Here is a 15,267-nt window from a genome sequence, read left to right on the forward strand (position 1 = left end):
TCTTCAAAGCTAGAGTTCCCCACCAAATAACAGGGACATGTAAGTACTCAGTATAGGAAAGAAATCATTGCTGACCATCTCACCTTGACCAAGGACAGTGACAAAAAAAAAAGTTTGAAAATAAGCTTTTGCATAGCAAATTTGTTTTGACATTTCTGTAGGATTTGAATTTCCTTATTGAAGAACATTTAGTGGCAATCAACCAATCATCCAGTATTTTTTTCAACACACTGTTGCACACAAGTCACTCAGGAAATGGTAAGAACTGTAAGACATGAAACTTTCCCTCCAAGAACTGATAAAAGCAACTTGAAATGCTCTCAAAAGATACCCCGCCAGGATAGGAAGGACTTTCAACTTTGACATGCATGTCCTTTATAGCCAAATAAAACTGACACTCATACCTGCTCATAGTTTTGCTGTCACAGAGTGTTCTTATATAATGTTTGCATACTGCATTATAAACACCAAAAACTTCTTGGATCAGACCAGAGCTATTAAAATTTCCAAACCATAGTTCAATTTTCATCCAGGCCCTCCAAAATCTAGCTTTTATAGCACTTCAATGGCTCTGTAAAACTAATAGATCTTTTGTGCACTTTTATAGCTATCATATTTAAATGAACACTAAGTCACAGGATCAAAATTATTAACATCTAACATGAGCCAGACCATTGTAATTATCATAATTTATGCTTTTATAGAGATATCAAATTCTCAAAAAGAAAAGGTATATAAATATAAGTGAGAACTAGGACTCACTTGAAGACTAGTGATGCAAACATTCTCAAAGCCTTTTGTTTGAGACAGATGTCATAGCAACAATTCCAAAATGCTTTGCTAACTTTGCATCAGTGTTATTAATTTCACTCTTCAGATATTCTACTGCCTTAGGTCTTTTCAACACATTACTTGATGAACATTGAATTCACTGTACTATTACCTTGACATTATCATAAAGAAGGAAGTTTCCAACTCCTTACCCTTCACTATGTTTTTTCAGATAGGCAAAATATGACTGCACCAAAGAAATAAGCAAGAAAAGAAATTTGAGGAGAATATTCTAAAATTAAAGATCTGTGAAGAAAAAACAATGCCTCTTCGAATAAACATTTAGGATAAATCTCACTTAAAGAAAACCAATAGTTGTCTGTCAATTAATTTAAGTTTACAAATACTTTAGAAAGAAAACTTTGTCACTCTCTGAGTCTTACCTCATCATCTTTATACCAGGATAAGCTCTCTGCAGTCAGGACAAACCAGTACCCCTTAGAGCCTCCTTTCATGATTCCAATGTTGCTGATGGTCAGCCACCCCTTACGAATGACCTGCAAGAGAGCAGATGTGCACGGAAGAGTTCAGTTAAGCCAATAAAGACTAGATGTCCTGGACTAAACGAAGTGAATTGCAGTAAGAACTGTATTGTTCCCCCACAGCTTAACTTCTATTGAGCTATTCAAGAGAATAGATCTTCTAAAAGTGCAGATGACTGGAAGGAGGTCTCTTCCATCAGTGAATAAAATAAAAATCTCGGTCTCATACGGATGGCGGAAGCAGAGTGACTGAAACAGGCAGGAATGAAATGAGGCAGCCTAACGGATTTATGCCAGGCCTATTTATGGCATTGCTGCTACAATTAAAACATATTTAGTTGATTGGATGAACAATAGACTCTCCATGCCTACTGCGTCTTCTCCCTTTCCAGCCTACTGATCCATTTTTCTTCCTGGTTTGTAGTTCATTAGGATCTACAGTAGAGACTGGCCAGCAAATGGTGAAAAGCAGAAACTCAAGCCAACCAGTTAGGTCCTTATTAACAGACATGAATAAGACTGATTGAGGAAAAAAGCTGAAATAATAAACTGAAATGAAAAATTTGAGTTTAAATGGCCTAGGTTTATCTGTCTCCTTCTGGTTGTTATTTGCCATACATAAAACATGCAGCATCTTCATAAAAATCTTTAAGCAGTTTTCAAATTTTAAAACACTAGCAACTTGTGTTGTAGATGTGACAGAAATTATTTATAAGTGGTGTTTAAAGGACAATCATGTTTTTCCAACAATGGTTGCAAAATTAAATTGTTTTTCATATGACATAGTTTACCATTGTCCCCTATGCTAGATAATTTTGTTGTCATAAAACCAGAAATGCAAATCTATATGGATTATATGATATTGTTCTAAAGGTCAAAAGTTGTTCTACACCAAAATCATCCACTATCCAAGAGATCCTAAAATATTTTTTTAAATCACTTATTAAATGACTGGGTATCAGTTTCTAAAAGAAAATTAAAATACTCTAAAAATTAGACTTTATTTTTACATTGTTATTAAATTTTCTAGTTAAAGGACAAAGGCCAATCCTCAGGAAAATTATAAAATAAGCCAAGGTTCTCAGTGCTGACCTTCCAAGCCTCTCTCCTCACTCCCAGTCCCAACCACCCCTGATTCCCTGTCTCAGCATCAATCAGGTGCCCATTCTCCTTTCTAGAGCCCTGTTGCTTTTATAGACTGCTACAGAGCATCCCTCTCAGTTCCAGACTAAGGCAATTTTCTCCAGTCATCAAAATTACCCCCTTTCTTATTCCCTACAGAAAAAAAAATGTATCTCAAAGTATGGTTTCTATCATCTATATTATGTACTTGCAGGTGCTTTCTAAAATACAGAATCTTGGGCCAGCTACCATTCTTAATTAATCAGAATACATATATTATTCTATATATTAACATATTCCCAGGTGATTTTTACTCATACTGAAGGTTGAAGACCACTTCATGAACACATACAATGCATACAATCCAAACTTCATTTTCCTTAGAGCAAATGATCACACCTAGTTTTTGGTAAGAATAAATTATTAAATTACTTCACACTAGGGTTGTTATCATCCTTCCAGGGTTTAAAAAATAACAAATTAGTCATATTGTCCAATGGAAAGCTGACTAATTATTTTATTAAGTATCTTTGGATATAGAAGATGTGTTCTAAGTATTTCAGAAATTCTAATAAGCAAATTTCCATTTTTACCTTGTGGTAGAACAGGCTGACACCAATAAGAAGAGTAATGATTTTAGCTCAATAAACATTTTTTTGAAACCTATCATATTAGGGTGGAGAAATGACACAAATAATGTATGCACATGTGAATAAATGAACAATAAATAAATAAATAAGTAAATAAAAACCTATCATATGCCAAGATGAGAAAAATCATGGTGATACCATAATCTATGCTCAAGAACCTAATAGTTTAGGGAGGAAGGCAGACCCATAAAGAAATTATTTCAATACAGTTGTAGAGTAGGAGAGTATTCCAAGAAAAGAGGCACTGCACATAATTTAGGAACTTGTAATGGACCTGCCTTTAGGAGACAGTGCCTCAGAAGAACCTGGAAGGTGAATAGAATTAGTCAGATCAAGTGTCTGTTTGTTTTCCACAGAGAAGGACAAATAAGAACAAAGTATGAAAAAGCCACTTAGTGCAGAAAACAAATGGGAGGGGGTGAAAAGGTTGAGACTGTAGAAGGAGGTGGGGTGAAATTGGAGTGGATCTAGTTCAATGAGATCCTGAATTTCACTGATCTCATTACCAAGAAGTACCCAAAATAAATTTCAGGTTCAAATCCCTAATACATGTATATTTATTTTAAATTTCTCTAGGTGACTATTATATTCAAAAATTGTATACATTATATCAAATACATAGAAATTTGGGGACATGGTGTGAACAATGAAATAAATAATATTTTAACATTTTTAAAAACTTGAAGGGAAGGACTGGGGGTGTAGCTCAGTGGTAGAGTGTTTGCCTAGTATATACAAGTCACTGGGTTCCAATCCCCAGCACCACGCAAACAAAAAAAACCTCTGGGGGCTATATATTTTATTTGTTACATTTATCACTTTACTATTGACCTCTTGGAGATACAGAGCAAGGGAGGTGGCAACAATGTGAGTAATAAATGTTAATAAATCTGGGCTGTTTTTCATACTTCCTAGATTAAACATATAAATAGACGTCCTACTATATCGTCCTGCATTTCAATGGCTCTTACATTGCTCCATGGGACAGAGAAACTAGATTTCATAAGTTATTGCAATAACCCAAATGAAAAATGACCAGTGTGCAATCTAAAGACATGGTATGCAAAGTTAAAAAGAAGTTAACCTACTGGAGAAATGACTCAGGATAAAACCAACAAGATTTATGACTAGATGAGAGGGGGGATTCATGAAGGGAAAAAAACTCTAGAAATAGTGGAATAGCCACTAAACACTAGCCACAAATAGTTATTGAATCCTAATGACTAGGTTTTTTTTAAATTATTATTCATATGTGCATACAAGGCTTGGGTCATTTCTCCCCCTTCCCCCCCCTTACCACCCACTCCGCCCCCTCTCTCTCCCCCCCCACCCCCTCAATACCCAGCAGAAACTATTTTGCCCTTATTTCTAATTTTGTTGTAGAGAGAGTATAAGCCATAATAGGAAGGAACAAGGGTTTTTGCTGGTTGAGATAAGGATAGCTATACAAGGAGTTGACTCACATTAATTTCCTGTGCATGTGTGTTACCTTCTAGGTTAATTCTTTTTGATCTCACCTAATGACTAGTTTCAATTGACAAATGTGATAGCAAATTGTGCACTGAATTTGAAAACTTAATGCAAAAATGTTAAGTTGTCTTATTTTTAAAATTATATAAAGAAATATTTTGCATAAATTGAGTTAAATAAAATTTACTTTTAAAATTAAATTCACCTGTTTTTCTTCATATATTAAAGTGTCTAACAGAAAATTTTAACTCATATACACATAGAGATTAACTTTTATTTGTTTGGACAGTATAGTGTTTTAGAATGGTTCTGAAAATCTTGGATCTATCACCTTTTAGAATCAACCAATCTAAAGCTCAAAAGGAATAGAGGAGAATTTTTAGAAATTTTAGAGAGTGGAAGTATTGAATTCATCCAAGGCCATGCTGAATTTGAGCTACTTGTAAGGAAACACATATAGAGGTGACTTCTGAAGCAAAAGAGTGTTAAGGCTGGACTTACAGACTTGCAAGTTCTCAGCATATACATAGTCATGGCAGTGAAAACTGAGAAAAACAGTAGTGGGGCAGCTTGAATCCTGGGGGATGCCAACATTTAAAAGGTGGCCACAAAAGACTGAGAAGGAATTTCAGAGAAATCAAGGCAAGGAGGTCAAGGGAGCCAAGGTGAATTTTAAATAGTGTATAACTGAGAATGTCAAGTTCAGCACAGAAAAGGGGATGAAAGTCCAACGACGCAGCCATAGAGTCTTTAGCTAACGCCAGTTTCAGGGTCATGGTGAGACGAGAAGTCAGAGGTCACTGTGTTGAAAAGTGAATGGAGAATAAAAAGTGGAAGCAATGACTGAAGAGAACTCTTACAAGAAGAGGGTAAAAGGTAGAGTTAAAAATAGAAGAGGGCACAGAGGCAAAGGAGGTGGTGGTGGAGGCTTAGGTTTGGGTTTTGTTTGCTTGCTTGCATTTTGGTACAGGAAACAATTAAAGGTACTTTTTGCTTGAGAAGAAATAATCAGTAGAGAGTAACAAGTTGGCGATACAGAAAAGATGAGAGGAGAGCAAAGAAGACGAGATGAAGAATTCAGAGAAGGGGCTGGCCTTGAAAAGGAATGGAGCTGCCTCATCTTGTGGGCCTGGGGGAGGGAGGGGGAGGGAGGACAGATGTAAGTCTTTCCTGAGCAAAACAGCAGAAAGTCTAAGAAGGTTATATTTGATCTTTCCATTGCTCTTGATAAGAGAAGAGAAATGGAAAAAGAGAAAGTATATGCAAGAAAGTAAGAGTTAGAAGTTAGAAAGGTCTGAGAATAGTAATGCAACATTAGGACAATAATAGAGGGAGAGGATGAACCCAGCTAAATTTATTTTGTTTTGTTAAAGTTGAAAGGTGAAAATGAAAACCAAAGTCTCGCAGACACAAGCAACACTGTTGTGCTGTTTCTTAGGAGCACTCTGTACACCTGATGTAGAAAAGGAGATGCTAAATGGAAATTGATTTTAGTTCTGAATTTTTGGACCCAACTGATCTAAACACATAGGTGTGAAAATGGTGAAGGTTTGTGGTGAGAATGTGATTCAGGTGATCAACCATTCAGTCTAGGCCAGGCCCAGAAACAAGGCTGGGAGAGGGGCACTAATAGCAATGCAGAAAATAAGATAAAGGTATTAGAAAGACCAATGAATTTTTCAAAAAAAAAAAAAGGAGACTATTTTAAGACAAAAATGAAAATTTTAGAGTTTAAGATGATGATGTAATAAACTGCCTGATCTTACTAGCACCTTTGGACTCATCTCTCAAAGATGCAACACTGTTTAATGGATGTATTTGATGTTATAGCCAAAGCAATATTTATTAAACATTATTTAGTCAGTGGATGTAGCCAACTGAACTATCTGAAAATAGGAGTTACCATGTGGGCTGAGAGTAAGGCTCAGAGGTAGAACACTTGCCTAGCACACTCAAGGCCCTGTACAATTCCAGGCAAGGAGGGAGGGATATAAAAATAATTATAATGAACTGGGCACAGTGGTTAGACTCCTGTAGTCCTGGCCACTCAGGAGGCAGAGATTGGGAGAGTCACTATTTGTGGCCAGACTCAGCAAAAAGTTGGTAAGACCCCCATCTCAACCAATACCTTGGTGCAGGGGCATGTGCCTGTGATTCCAGCCTCACAGAAGGTTGAGATCAGAAGGATCCCAGTTCCAGGCCCCCATGGGGCAAAAAAGTTAGCAAGATCCGGTTCCAACAAAAGCTAGATAGGTGATGCATACCTGTCATCCCAGCTACAGCAGGGGGCATAAATAGGAGGATCATGGTCCAAACCAGCAGTAAGTGAGAGGTGTGGTTTAAGTGATGGAGCACCTGCCTAACAAATGCAAAGTCCTGAGTTCAAAGTCCAGTACCACCAAAAATGATAATGATAATTAGAATGGATTCAAGGATTTCCCAATGACATTGTAGTCATTTCAATAGTCTTTCTAATTTGGAAAAAGAAAGAAAACAATTATAGCTTCCATGTGAGTGCATATGTCCTATATCCCTTTGTGGGCACCCACACAAGTGTGCTTAGCACTGTATTCTGTCAGTTATTAAGACACTGTCATAGAAAGCTTAAGCAGCTCTCATCCTTCCTTTTATAATAGAGAAAGTACATTTTCCACAAATGGACTGTTTCTCTTGATGACAGCAGCTCAAAATAAGAACTCAGAAAAATCATTCCCTAATGTACTTTTTCACTGATGAATTGAGGGAGAAACCATGAAAACAAGGTAAAAAACACAGAACAAGATAGGAAAAGACAGACATTCAGCAAAAATGGTTAGAACCCAATGGGTAAGAATGCTAAGGGGAAGTTAACTTTAAAAATTAAAGGGAAGAAAGGGGGGAAAGAGAAGGAAATGGCTAAATAAAATTTGAAAAGAACAGCAAGTAAAACTGGATTGGTTGTAGATCCCTTCACAGACAAAGATAAACTATAAGATGCCCATTTTTGTATTCACATTAAGATTACTGAAATATCTCTATCGACATTCAGTACAATAGCCATTTATAACCTCTTAGTGTTTGAATATCAGATTCTGTTTTGAGTACCCAAGGAAACAAAATCAAGCAAACCCATAATTATAAGACTAGACTGGACCTTAAAAAGTGAAAGGGCATGTTCTTATTTATTTGACTGGAGACTATTTTTTTAAAATTTACTACCATAAATATCACCCAAACTTCTTTTGCCAAATACAGAAACTTTGAAAGCAACTCCAAGACCTGCAACAGAGAGAACAAAACAGTCTCACCTCTTCTTCTGGTGGCAAGCCTGCCCTAAGAGAGTATGCGTTCTAGCTCATCTCCTCCATGCTATAAGAAAGTGGGCACTGTCAGGGTTTGCAAAACCTTCATGCTAGGAGTAAGTTCAGACCCCAACATCTGACTGGCACACTGGATCATGAAATTAATATACTGACGAGGAATAAAATCATAGGGAGAAAAAAGTACATGTGAAAAAGTTCCAGTGTGGTCAAGGCCTTAAACTTTGTGAGTCAGGGGTTTTGAACTTGGCCTTGCTTATGGTAGACTGTGCAAGTATTTTAAAGCTTCACAGCTGGCTTGTAACTGCTCCAGCCTGGGGAAAGATTGTAAAACATAGGCCATTTGATAGTTTGACATTGGTAAATTATGAAAGCTTATACATTGGTCTTCTCAGTCAATGAGGCAGGGACTATAGTCTTTACAGAAACAGTCACTTGTCTGCTGAGAAAACCTAAGGGTGAGTTTCAAATTCTACCAAGGGCAAATGCTGAGGACCTGTGTAGGTCCATCAAAGATGTAGGTCATGACAGTCACCCGGTGGTTGGGAGAGACCACAGGTCATGGAGGGCATGCCCTTCAAGGAGATTGTGGGACTCCACTGATTTGCTCCATGATGATGTGTTTCCCTAGCCAGAAGCCCAAAGCTATGGGTCCATAAGCCAAAATAAACCTTTTTTCTTTACTGGTTAACTGCCTCAGGTATTTCATTATAGTGATAGAAAACTACAATACAGTAAGGAACATAAGAGACTGTTTCAACTTCAAAAGCCCAGAAGAAACAGCATATTCTTATGCTTCTGGTGCAGCTGTTGAAGGGATCCCCAATGCCACCTGGACAGGCCTCTTTAGCTGAGGCTGCTGTAAGAGTAGCAATTGACATATGACTTTAATTTGGTGTTCCACAAGTACATATGGTTTGCAAACTCCTTTGGGAATATAATCTTTGGATTTTAATTTCTGGGAACTTCATATTTAATTTGAGGACATGTCTTTTCTGTTGACATTTTATACTGATGCATAATATGTTATATTAATGGTCTCATCTGATTATTACAGAATCTCTGATAGGTTATGGAAACAACCTAACTGAACATAATTTGTAACAAGAAATAAAATAAGGAACAAACACTTAGCCTTGAGTACACTTAGCCTTTGAGTTTTACCAGTATACTGCATTAACCTATTGGTACCTTCTGTCCACAAGCTATCCCAGGAGGATACCCATGGAAGCCATGGTTGGCTTTGGAGGAGTGGCTTCAAGAAGGTAGGAACAAGACTGGTAGACTGACTCTTACCTAAGGGGTAAGAGCTGTACCCTGGGGACTTACCAGTTTAATGATCAGACCCAAATGAACAGAAAGTAGAAGACTGAGGGAGACTGCCAAGGTTGGGGATGGAGGGACACTCCTTGTTTCCTACCTCATTCTCCTAGGTTTGCTCAGGTTGGGCAAATCTGGAAAGATGAACAGGGAAGTATTGTGTAGGACCTTGTTGTCTCCCATCTGTTGATGTGCCCACAAGGGCAAAAGCTTTAACAGAGGAAAGAAAGGGGTTGTGCCTTTAATTCTGAGAAACAAATTCAATTCAGGAAAGTGTTCAAAGCCATTTCTCAACTAAGACACTTGATAAGTAACTGGACTAGTATTTCCCGAATGCCTATAGATGAATCAGGCACTGTGACTGATACTCTAACCCGATGCTCACCGTGAGGGCCACCATGCACAGGTGCGTCTTATCACTGACTCAATATAATAAGGAACAGATTTTCATATGTGATGAAGTAATCTTATGATTAGGGTAAAGAAGCAGTGAAAACAAGAAAAGAAGGTGAGGCATAGATGAAGGGATTTAAAGGTGAATTAAATTAAGACACAAAATAATCAAATAATTGATGAAACATTATTTGCTTTCAAGACCCTAAAAAATCTGTCACCAGTGTGAATGACTTGGCTAAGTAACATTTTTGTATTTGGATGTTCCTCCTGCTTTTAACTTTATAGGAAATTGAAGTATAATTTTTACTCTATTTCTAGGAATTCAAGGATAATTATAACAGCTAACATTTAGTCTGGGCCAGGCATTCATTGTGCTAAGAGTGCCTCATTTATTACTTCTCTTGATCTACACAATAATCCTATGAGGGAGGTAATATTTTCCTCATGTGACAGATGAGGAGACAGAGCTCAGGTTCCTGTTTAACTGCCAAGCCCCTGCTAGAGGACCTTCTTTACAGTTGCTCACACAACTGCATGCCCTTTTGTTCCACTTTACAGAGCACATTCAGAGGATTTAGTCTTTCAGCACTTTAATGAAATTAAAATCTCACTGGTGGTTTGATTTCAAAGCCTAACGCACAACACTTACAAAGAGACTGGCTACAGTATGGTTTCTAGTAGCAAGCAATTAGAAGCAATCTATTTGTGTAGCAGAGAACTGGTTTGTAGGTTATGATGTTAAATTAAACTAAGCAAAAATGCCTAATGTATAATGCAAAATATATGTTTGCCAGGGTATACTGATACTGACCAGGACTGTTGGAGGTTGAATTCTAGTTCCAATACTTATTACCTGGGTGACATTGAGGGCTACTTAACCTCTGCTTGCTACATATACAACATAGAATAATAATAATACCTGTTGTGAGAATCATATGAGTTAATATATTAAAGGATATAGATCAGTGCCTATTACTACATATGTATTATTTCAGTTATATTTGTTAACATAAGGATTAAAAAGACTAATGTTTATCAAAATGTTTACTAGGATTAAAAATTGGTGGCAAGATAAAAGGTTATATTTATTTCCTCCTTTGATTTCCCTGTACTTTCCTTTATTTTCCAATAATATTAAGGTTATTTAAAACCCAACTTGGGCTAGAACCAGTGGCTCATGCCTAGAATCCCAGTTACTTAGGAGACAGACCAGGAGGTTCTCAATTTGAGACCAACACAGGCAAAGAGTTAGTGAGACACCATCTCAATGCAAAACTTGGACTGGGTGGTATGCGCCTGTCATTCCAGCTACACGGGAAGCTTAAGTAGGAGAATCACAGGTTAGGTCCACCAAGGCAAAAAATGTGAGACCCCACCTTAAAAATAATCAAGCAAAAAGGTGTGTGTGTGTGTGAGGTGGCGGTGGGGAGGGGACCTCAAGTAGTAAAGTGCCTGACTAGCAAGCATGAGGTCCTCAATTCAAACTATCAAAATAAATAAATAAATAAAGCTAAGTTGGCACCATATTATTGCTTGTTGAAACAGGTGGTTTCCTGAGATCCCTTTTCAAATGTAATGAACAGAGCATATTGGAAAACTGAGGCAGGTGACAAATGATCTGATGATAAAATAACCCAACAGCACAGTGAAGAAGCAGGAATACATGGGGAAACCACCATGAAGAAAAAAAGCTTGACTATCTCTTTTTTTGTTTTGGCAGCACTGGGGTTTGAACTCAGGAGCTTATGCTTGTTAGGCAGGAGCTCTACCACATGAGCCATTCCACCAGACACCTTTTGCATTGGATATTTTCAGGATAGGGTATCGCGAACTTCAAACTTCAATCCTCCTGATCTCTGCCTCCCAAGCAGCTAGGATTACAGATGTGAGCCATCGGCGCCCGGAAAAGCTTGACTGTCTTAAATAATTGACTGCAAGACATACTAATAGAGTGCAATGGAAACTAATTGAAAATGAGCCAGTCTTTAACATCACATCAAATCTCTCCTTTTTATTTGAAGATACAGCTGCCAAAAAGATAACATTCTAATTTTTCTGTAAAATCCAAACTCTACCTAAAAACAATTAGCATAAATTGAAACCATTAACCACCTAAATGAGATACTGTATATTAGAACTCTAAGTCATTGTTTCCCAGTGTAACAGAAGGAGTCTCCTTCCCACTTTCTTCCGGGATGCCCAAACTTCCAAGGACTACTTGTGTGCTGCTTTTGCCCAGTAGAAGCACCTGAAAGCTCTTCCCACTGAGTTTCTTTTCCAGAACACTGGCCCATGCTCACACAAAGAGAGCATTTTTTCATGCATCTGTGGCTCACTTGGCTTACACTATCTCAATTCTCAAAATTTCTGCTAAAGAATTTCTTCTGTTTCTCGTTGAAACCCAGAATTTGCTCAACTGCCTGTTTATGCATCCTTGCTGCCATCTGCACCACTATTTCTGCAGAGTTCACTGAGTGAGCTGTTTATTCTCAGAGTTTACTCACCTAAAACTCTACAAGATCCAGGCCATTAACCATGATGAAAATCAGGGTTCTGCTTTTTTTTTTTTTTCACTTTCTTTCCCTGTGTATCTTTTCCATGTGCACAGCTTCTTTGAAGTTAATGGGCTCTCCATGTGGAAGAGATTCCAAATGATACAAAACAGAATGAGAACTAAGCCTGTCATCTATTTCTCACATTCAAAGACAAAAATACACATACACAGAGGAAAAGATACCTAATTAGCAAGGCCTGAGTAAAATGTGGATGTTTTACAAAAAATAATGCACAGAGCTTCTTTAAGAACTAAAACAGCACCACAGTAAGTATGATTTAATTTAATAATTAGTAAGCATTTCATTTGTGTCAGGTAACACACTGTGACATTGCATTGTGTATATAAGGATAAGCCAACAAAAAAAAAAGGCAGTAACAGGCCCAGTGCTTGAACTTCACAGAACTTTCAGATAAATGGGGGAATAGACACTAAACAAAGACTTGTGCAGATTAATGGAAAATTACAACTGCCATCAGTGCTGCCAAGGAGTGGTTCGCTATGTTAGGAGAGCTGTGATCCACATGGGAGCACAAGAAAAAGTGTAGTTGAAGTTTTGGGCACTTGAATTAAAATCTGAAGAGTATTGGGAGAACACAGGGATGGGGGAGGCCCACAGCGTGCTCGTAGCACATCATGCAGAGATGAGCCTTGTGCAGGATGAGCCTGGAGAGGCAGCAAACCATGCTTGGCCATGTAATTTATGTGAAGAAATTTGGGCTTTATCCTGAGAGAAATGGGAAACCTTTGAAGTGTGTGAAGTAGAGCAGCCAGGAAAGATTTGCATCTTGAAAAGATTCCTTCTGGCTCTGGTTTGGTGAAGAGATTAGGAAGAGGAGAAAGCATACAGGGAGATCTGATAGCTCAGAATTCTAAGTTGTAGATGGTGATAACTTTGACAAGAGTGGTGGAAATGGACATATGGGAAAGTGAATGGATCTGAGGAGTATTTAGGAAGAAAAATTAGTATGACAATGATAAATTGGAGATGGAGGATGAGAGAGAATGGGGTGTCAAGGATGACTTCCAGTGCCTGTGCTCATGAAACTGAACAGACTGCGCAGTCCCATCCACGGAGAGACAGTAGAGAATTTGTTCAGGGAGGGGATGAGTCATAAGCGCAGTCCGGAAATGGGATCATGCAAAACAGACTACTGACTATAAAGCAGGTTAGATCAGTTATATAAATTTGTGAATTGTTGATTATGGGTGTGATTAAAATGTGGGTAGGGGAGGTAGATGTGACTCAAAATGAGAGTTTGAGTGAGAAAAGGGGACCCAGGGCTGAGCCTGAGAAACAGTATCATGTAATGGCTTGATAGAGAGGATGAACATCAAAGGGAGACAGACAGGTGGCTAGAAGGGTGAGAGGAAAAATAGAATAGCTCATGTGCAAAACTCAATGAGAATGCTTCAATAAGGGGAAAGGACTGAAAGGTCATGTCGCTGTGAGAGAAAATAAGATTAAAAGTAAAAACAAGTTTTATTGGTCTGGGCAACAGTGAGTTATCAAAGCGATAATACTTAAAATATTTAGCTAGTATTACATCAGCCTAGCCAATTCAAAAGCCTAGCCAATTCAAAAGCCTAGCCAATTCAAAAGGAGAGATACTGGAGGCTCCCTGATATACCTGACCTTTGCCTTCAATTTCTGGATAGAAGAGATGGTAGAGGGATCCTGCAAGACAGACATCAGCACCTCTGAAGGTAGACTCACACTTGCAGGAAGTCAGTTATAACAGCTATGAAAACATTAAATATTAGAACCACCACTGTCTTCCACTGACACATGCTGGCTGAATAACCTTGTCCAGAGTCATTTCTCTGTCCTGATGGAACAGGACAGCAGGAAGATTGGAGTGGGAAGTGACTGCTGGGGTTTTCACACGCAACTCTGATTTCATAGAATAAATTAATTCCTTCTCAACATCTCATCTGGATGCAAAAAAAAAAATTCTGCCAATGTTTCAAAAGAAACAAAATGACAATTGACCAATGAAGAAATCATATAAAAATAGATTCATTTTAAAGTTGTTTCTGGACTCCAGGAATGGGGGAGGAGAATGGTGGAGAGGTTAAATGCAAGTATGACCTATTTGATATATTGTAAGTACTTTTGTAAATGTCACAATGTACCCCTACCCAGTAAAATAATAAAAAATTATTTTTAAGTTTCTGGAAATTTGGGGCCCTATAGACAATCAACAAGATGTACTGTCAATCACTCAGGTTAAAGACATGAATTTATCAATGTCAAATGGTGGGAATTTGCCAACAAATTCCAAGATTTGGGATGCCTAAGATGGTTGACAAGAATTTGTTTATTGTATAACACCTGTGAAGAACTGTATTAACAGGATTGCCAAGGAGGTGCCCAAGTATTCAGGTACTAAATAAACAGTAGTGGCTAAACCTTCCTATAGAATCCACCACCAAAAATACCATTGTTCTAGGGAAAAATGTATTTAGTGATCCAATGAGAAATCCCAGTTTAAAATCTTTTTCAGTGTAAGAGACTCAGGGATCTTTCATCTCCTCATTTTGGGTGATTGTTCCATGAATTTTCATAGGGCTGGTTTTGAGAATATCAATAGCAACAAACCAATAGACATGAGTTGCTGGGGCTTCCTCTTGTAGACATGCTTTTCCAACAGCCTGGTTATCATATCCACGTTATCCCCAGGTCCCAGAAGATGACTTACTACCACCAAGTTTCAGTACCACAATATCATGTGTCTGATCCATTTATCTTTCCTCTCCTCTGGCCTGCTAGGGAAGAGAACACACCTTAACTTCTCCCCTGCATTATATCTCAGAATTTCTAAGAATTTTCCTGTGAGTAATTTTAAGGAGACAAAATAAAAAAGCCCATTCCTATGAACAACCTGCTTCTCCTCCCTCCTATCTAAATACATTTTACTTACCATTTTTACTTAACCAAAGATGATACATGTGAGACCCCAAGTCACAGAGAATATAAAAGCCATGTACATATCAAGGAAAAGGTTGCTGTTCTGTGTTCTAAAACACAGAGAGCTTAGGACTCACAGAAGACTTGAAATTGATGGATAAGGTCAAGGCAGGGCTTCTCAAAGTACATTCCAAAAAATGTTAGTTCAGATAGAAAAGAGTTTTTATGAGTA

At 37.9% G+C, this 15,267-nt stretch overlaps 1 protein-coding gene across 13 annotated transcripts in view; it reads right to left on the reverse strand.

The window, feature by feature from the left end:
* Dnm3 (dynamin 3) overlaps positions 1–15,267 on the reverse strand; it is a 556,846-nt gene that overhangs the window by 259,770 nt on the left and 281,809 nt on the right. For all 13 annotated transcript variants that reach the window (XM_074047471.1, XM_074047470.1, XM_074047469.1 and 10 more), the window contains one exon: positions 1,215–1,328. In XM_074047471.1, coding sequence (XP_073903572.1) covers positions 1,215–1,328 — 114 coding nt within the window. The remainder of the gene's footprint in view (positions 1–1,214; positions 1,329–15,267) is intronic.

The sequence above is a fragment of the Castor canadensis genome, chromosome 11, assembly GCF_047511655.1.
Source record: "Castor canadensis chromosome 11, mCasCan1.hap1v2, whole genome shotgun sequence".
NCBI lineage: Eukaryota > Metazoa > Chordata > Mammalia > Rodentia > Castoridae > Castor > Castor canadensis.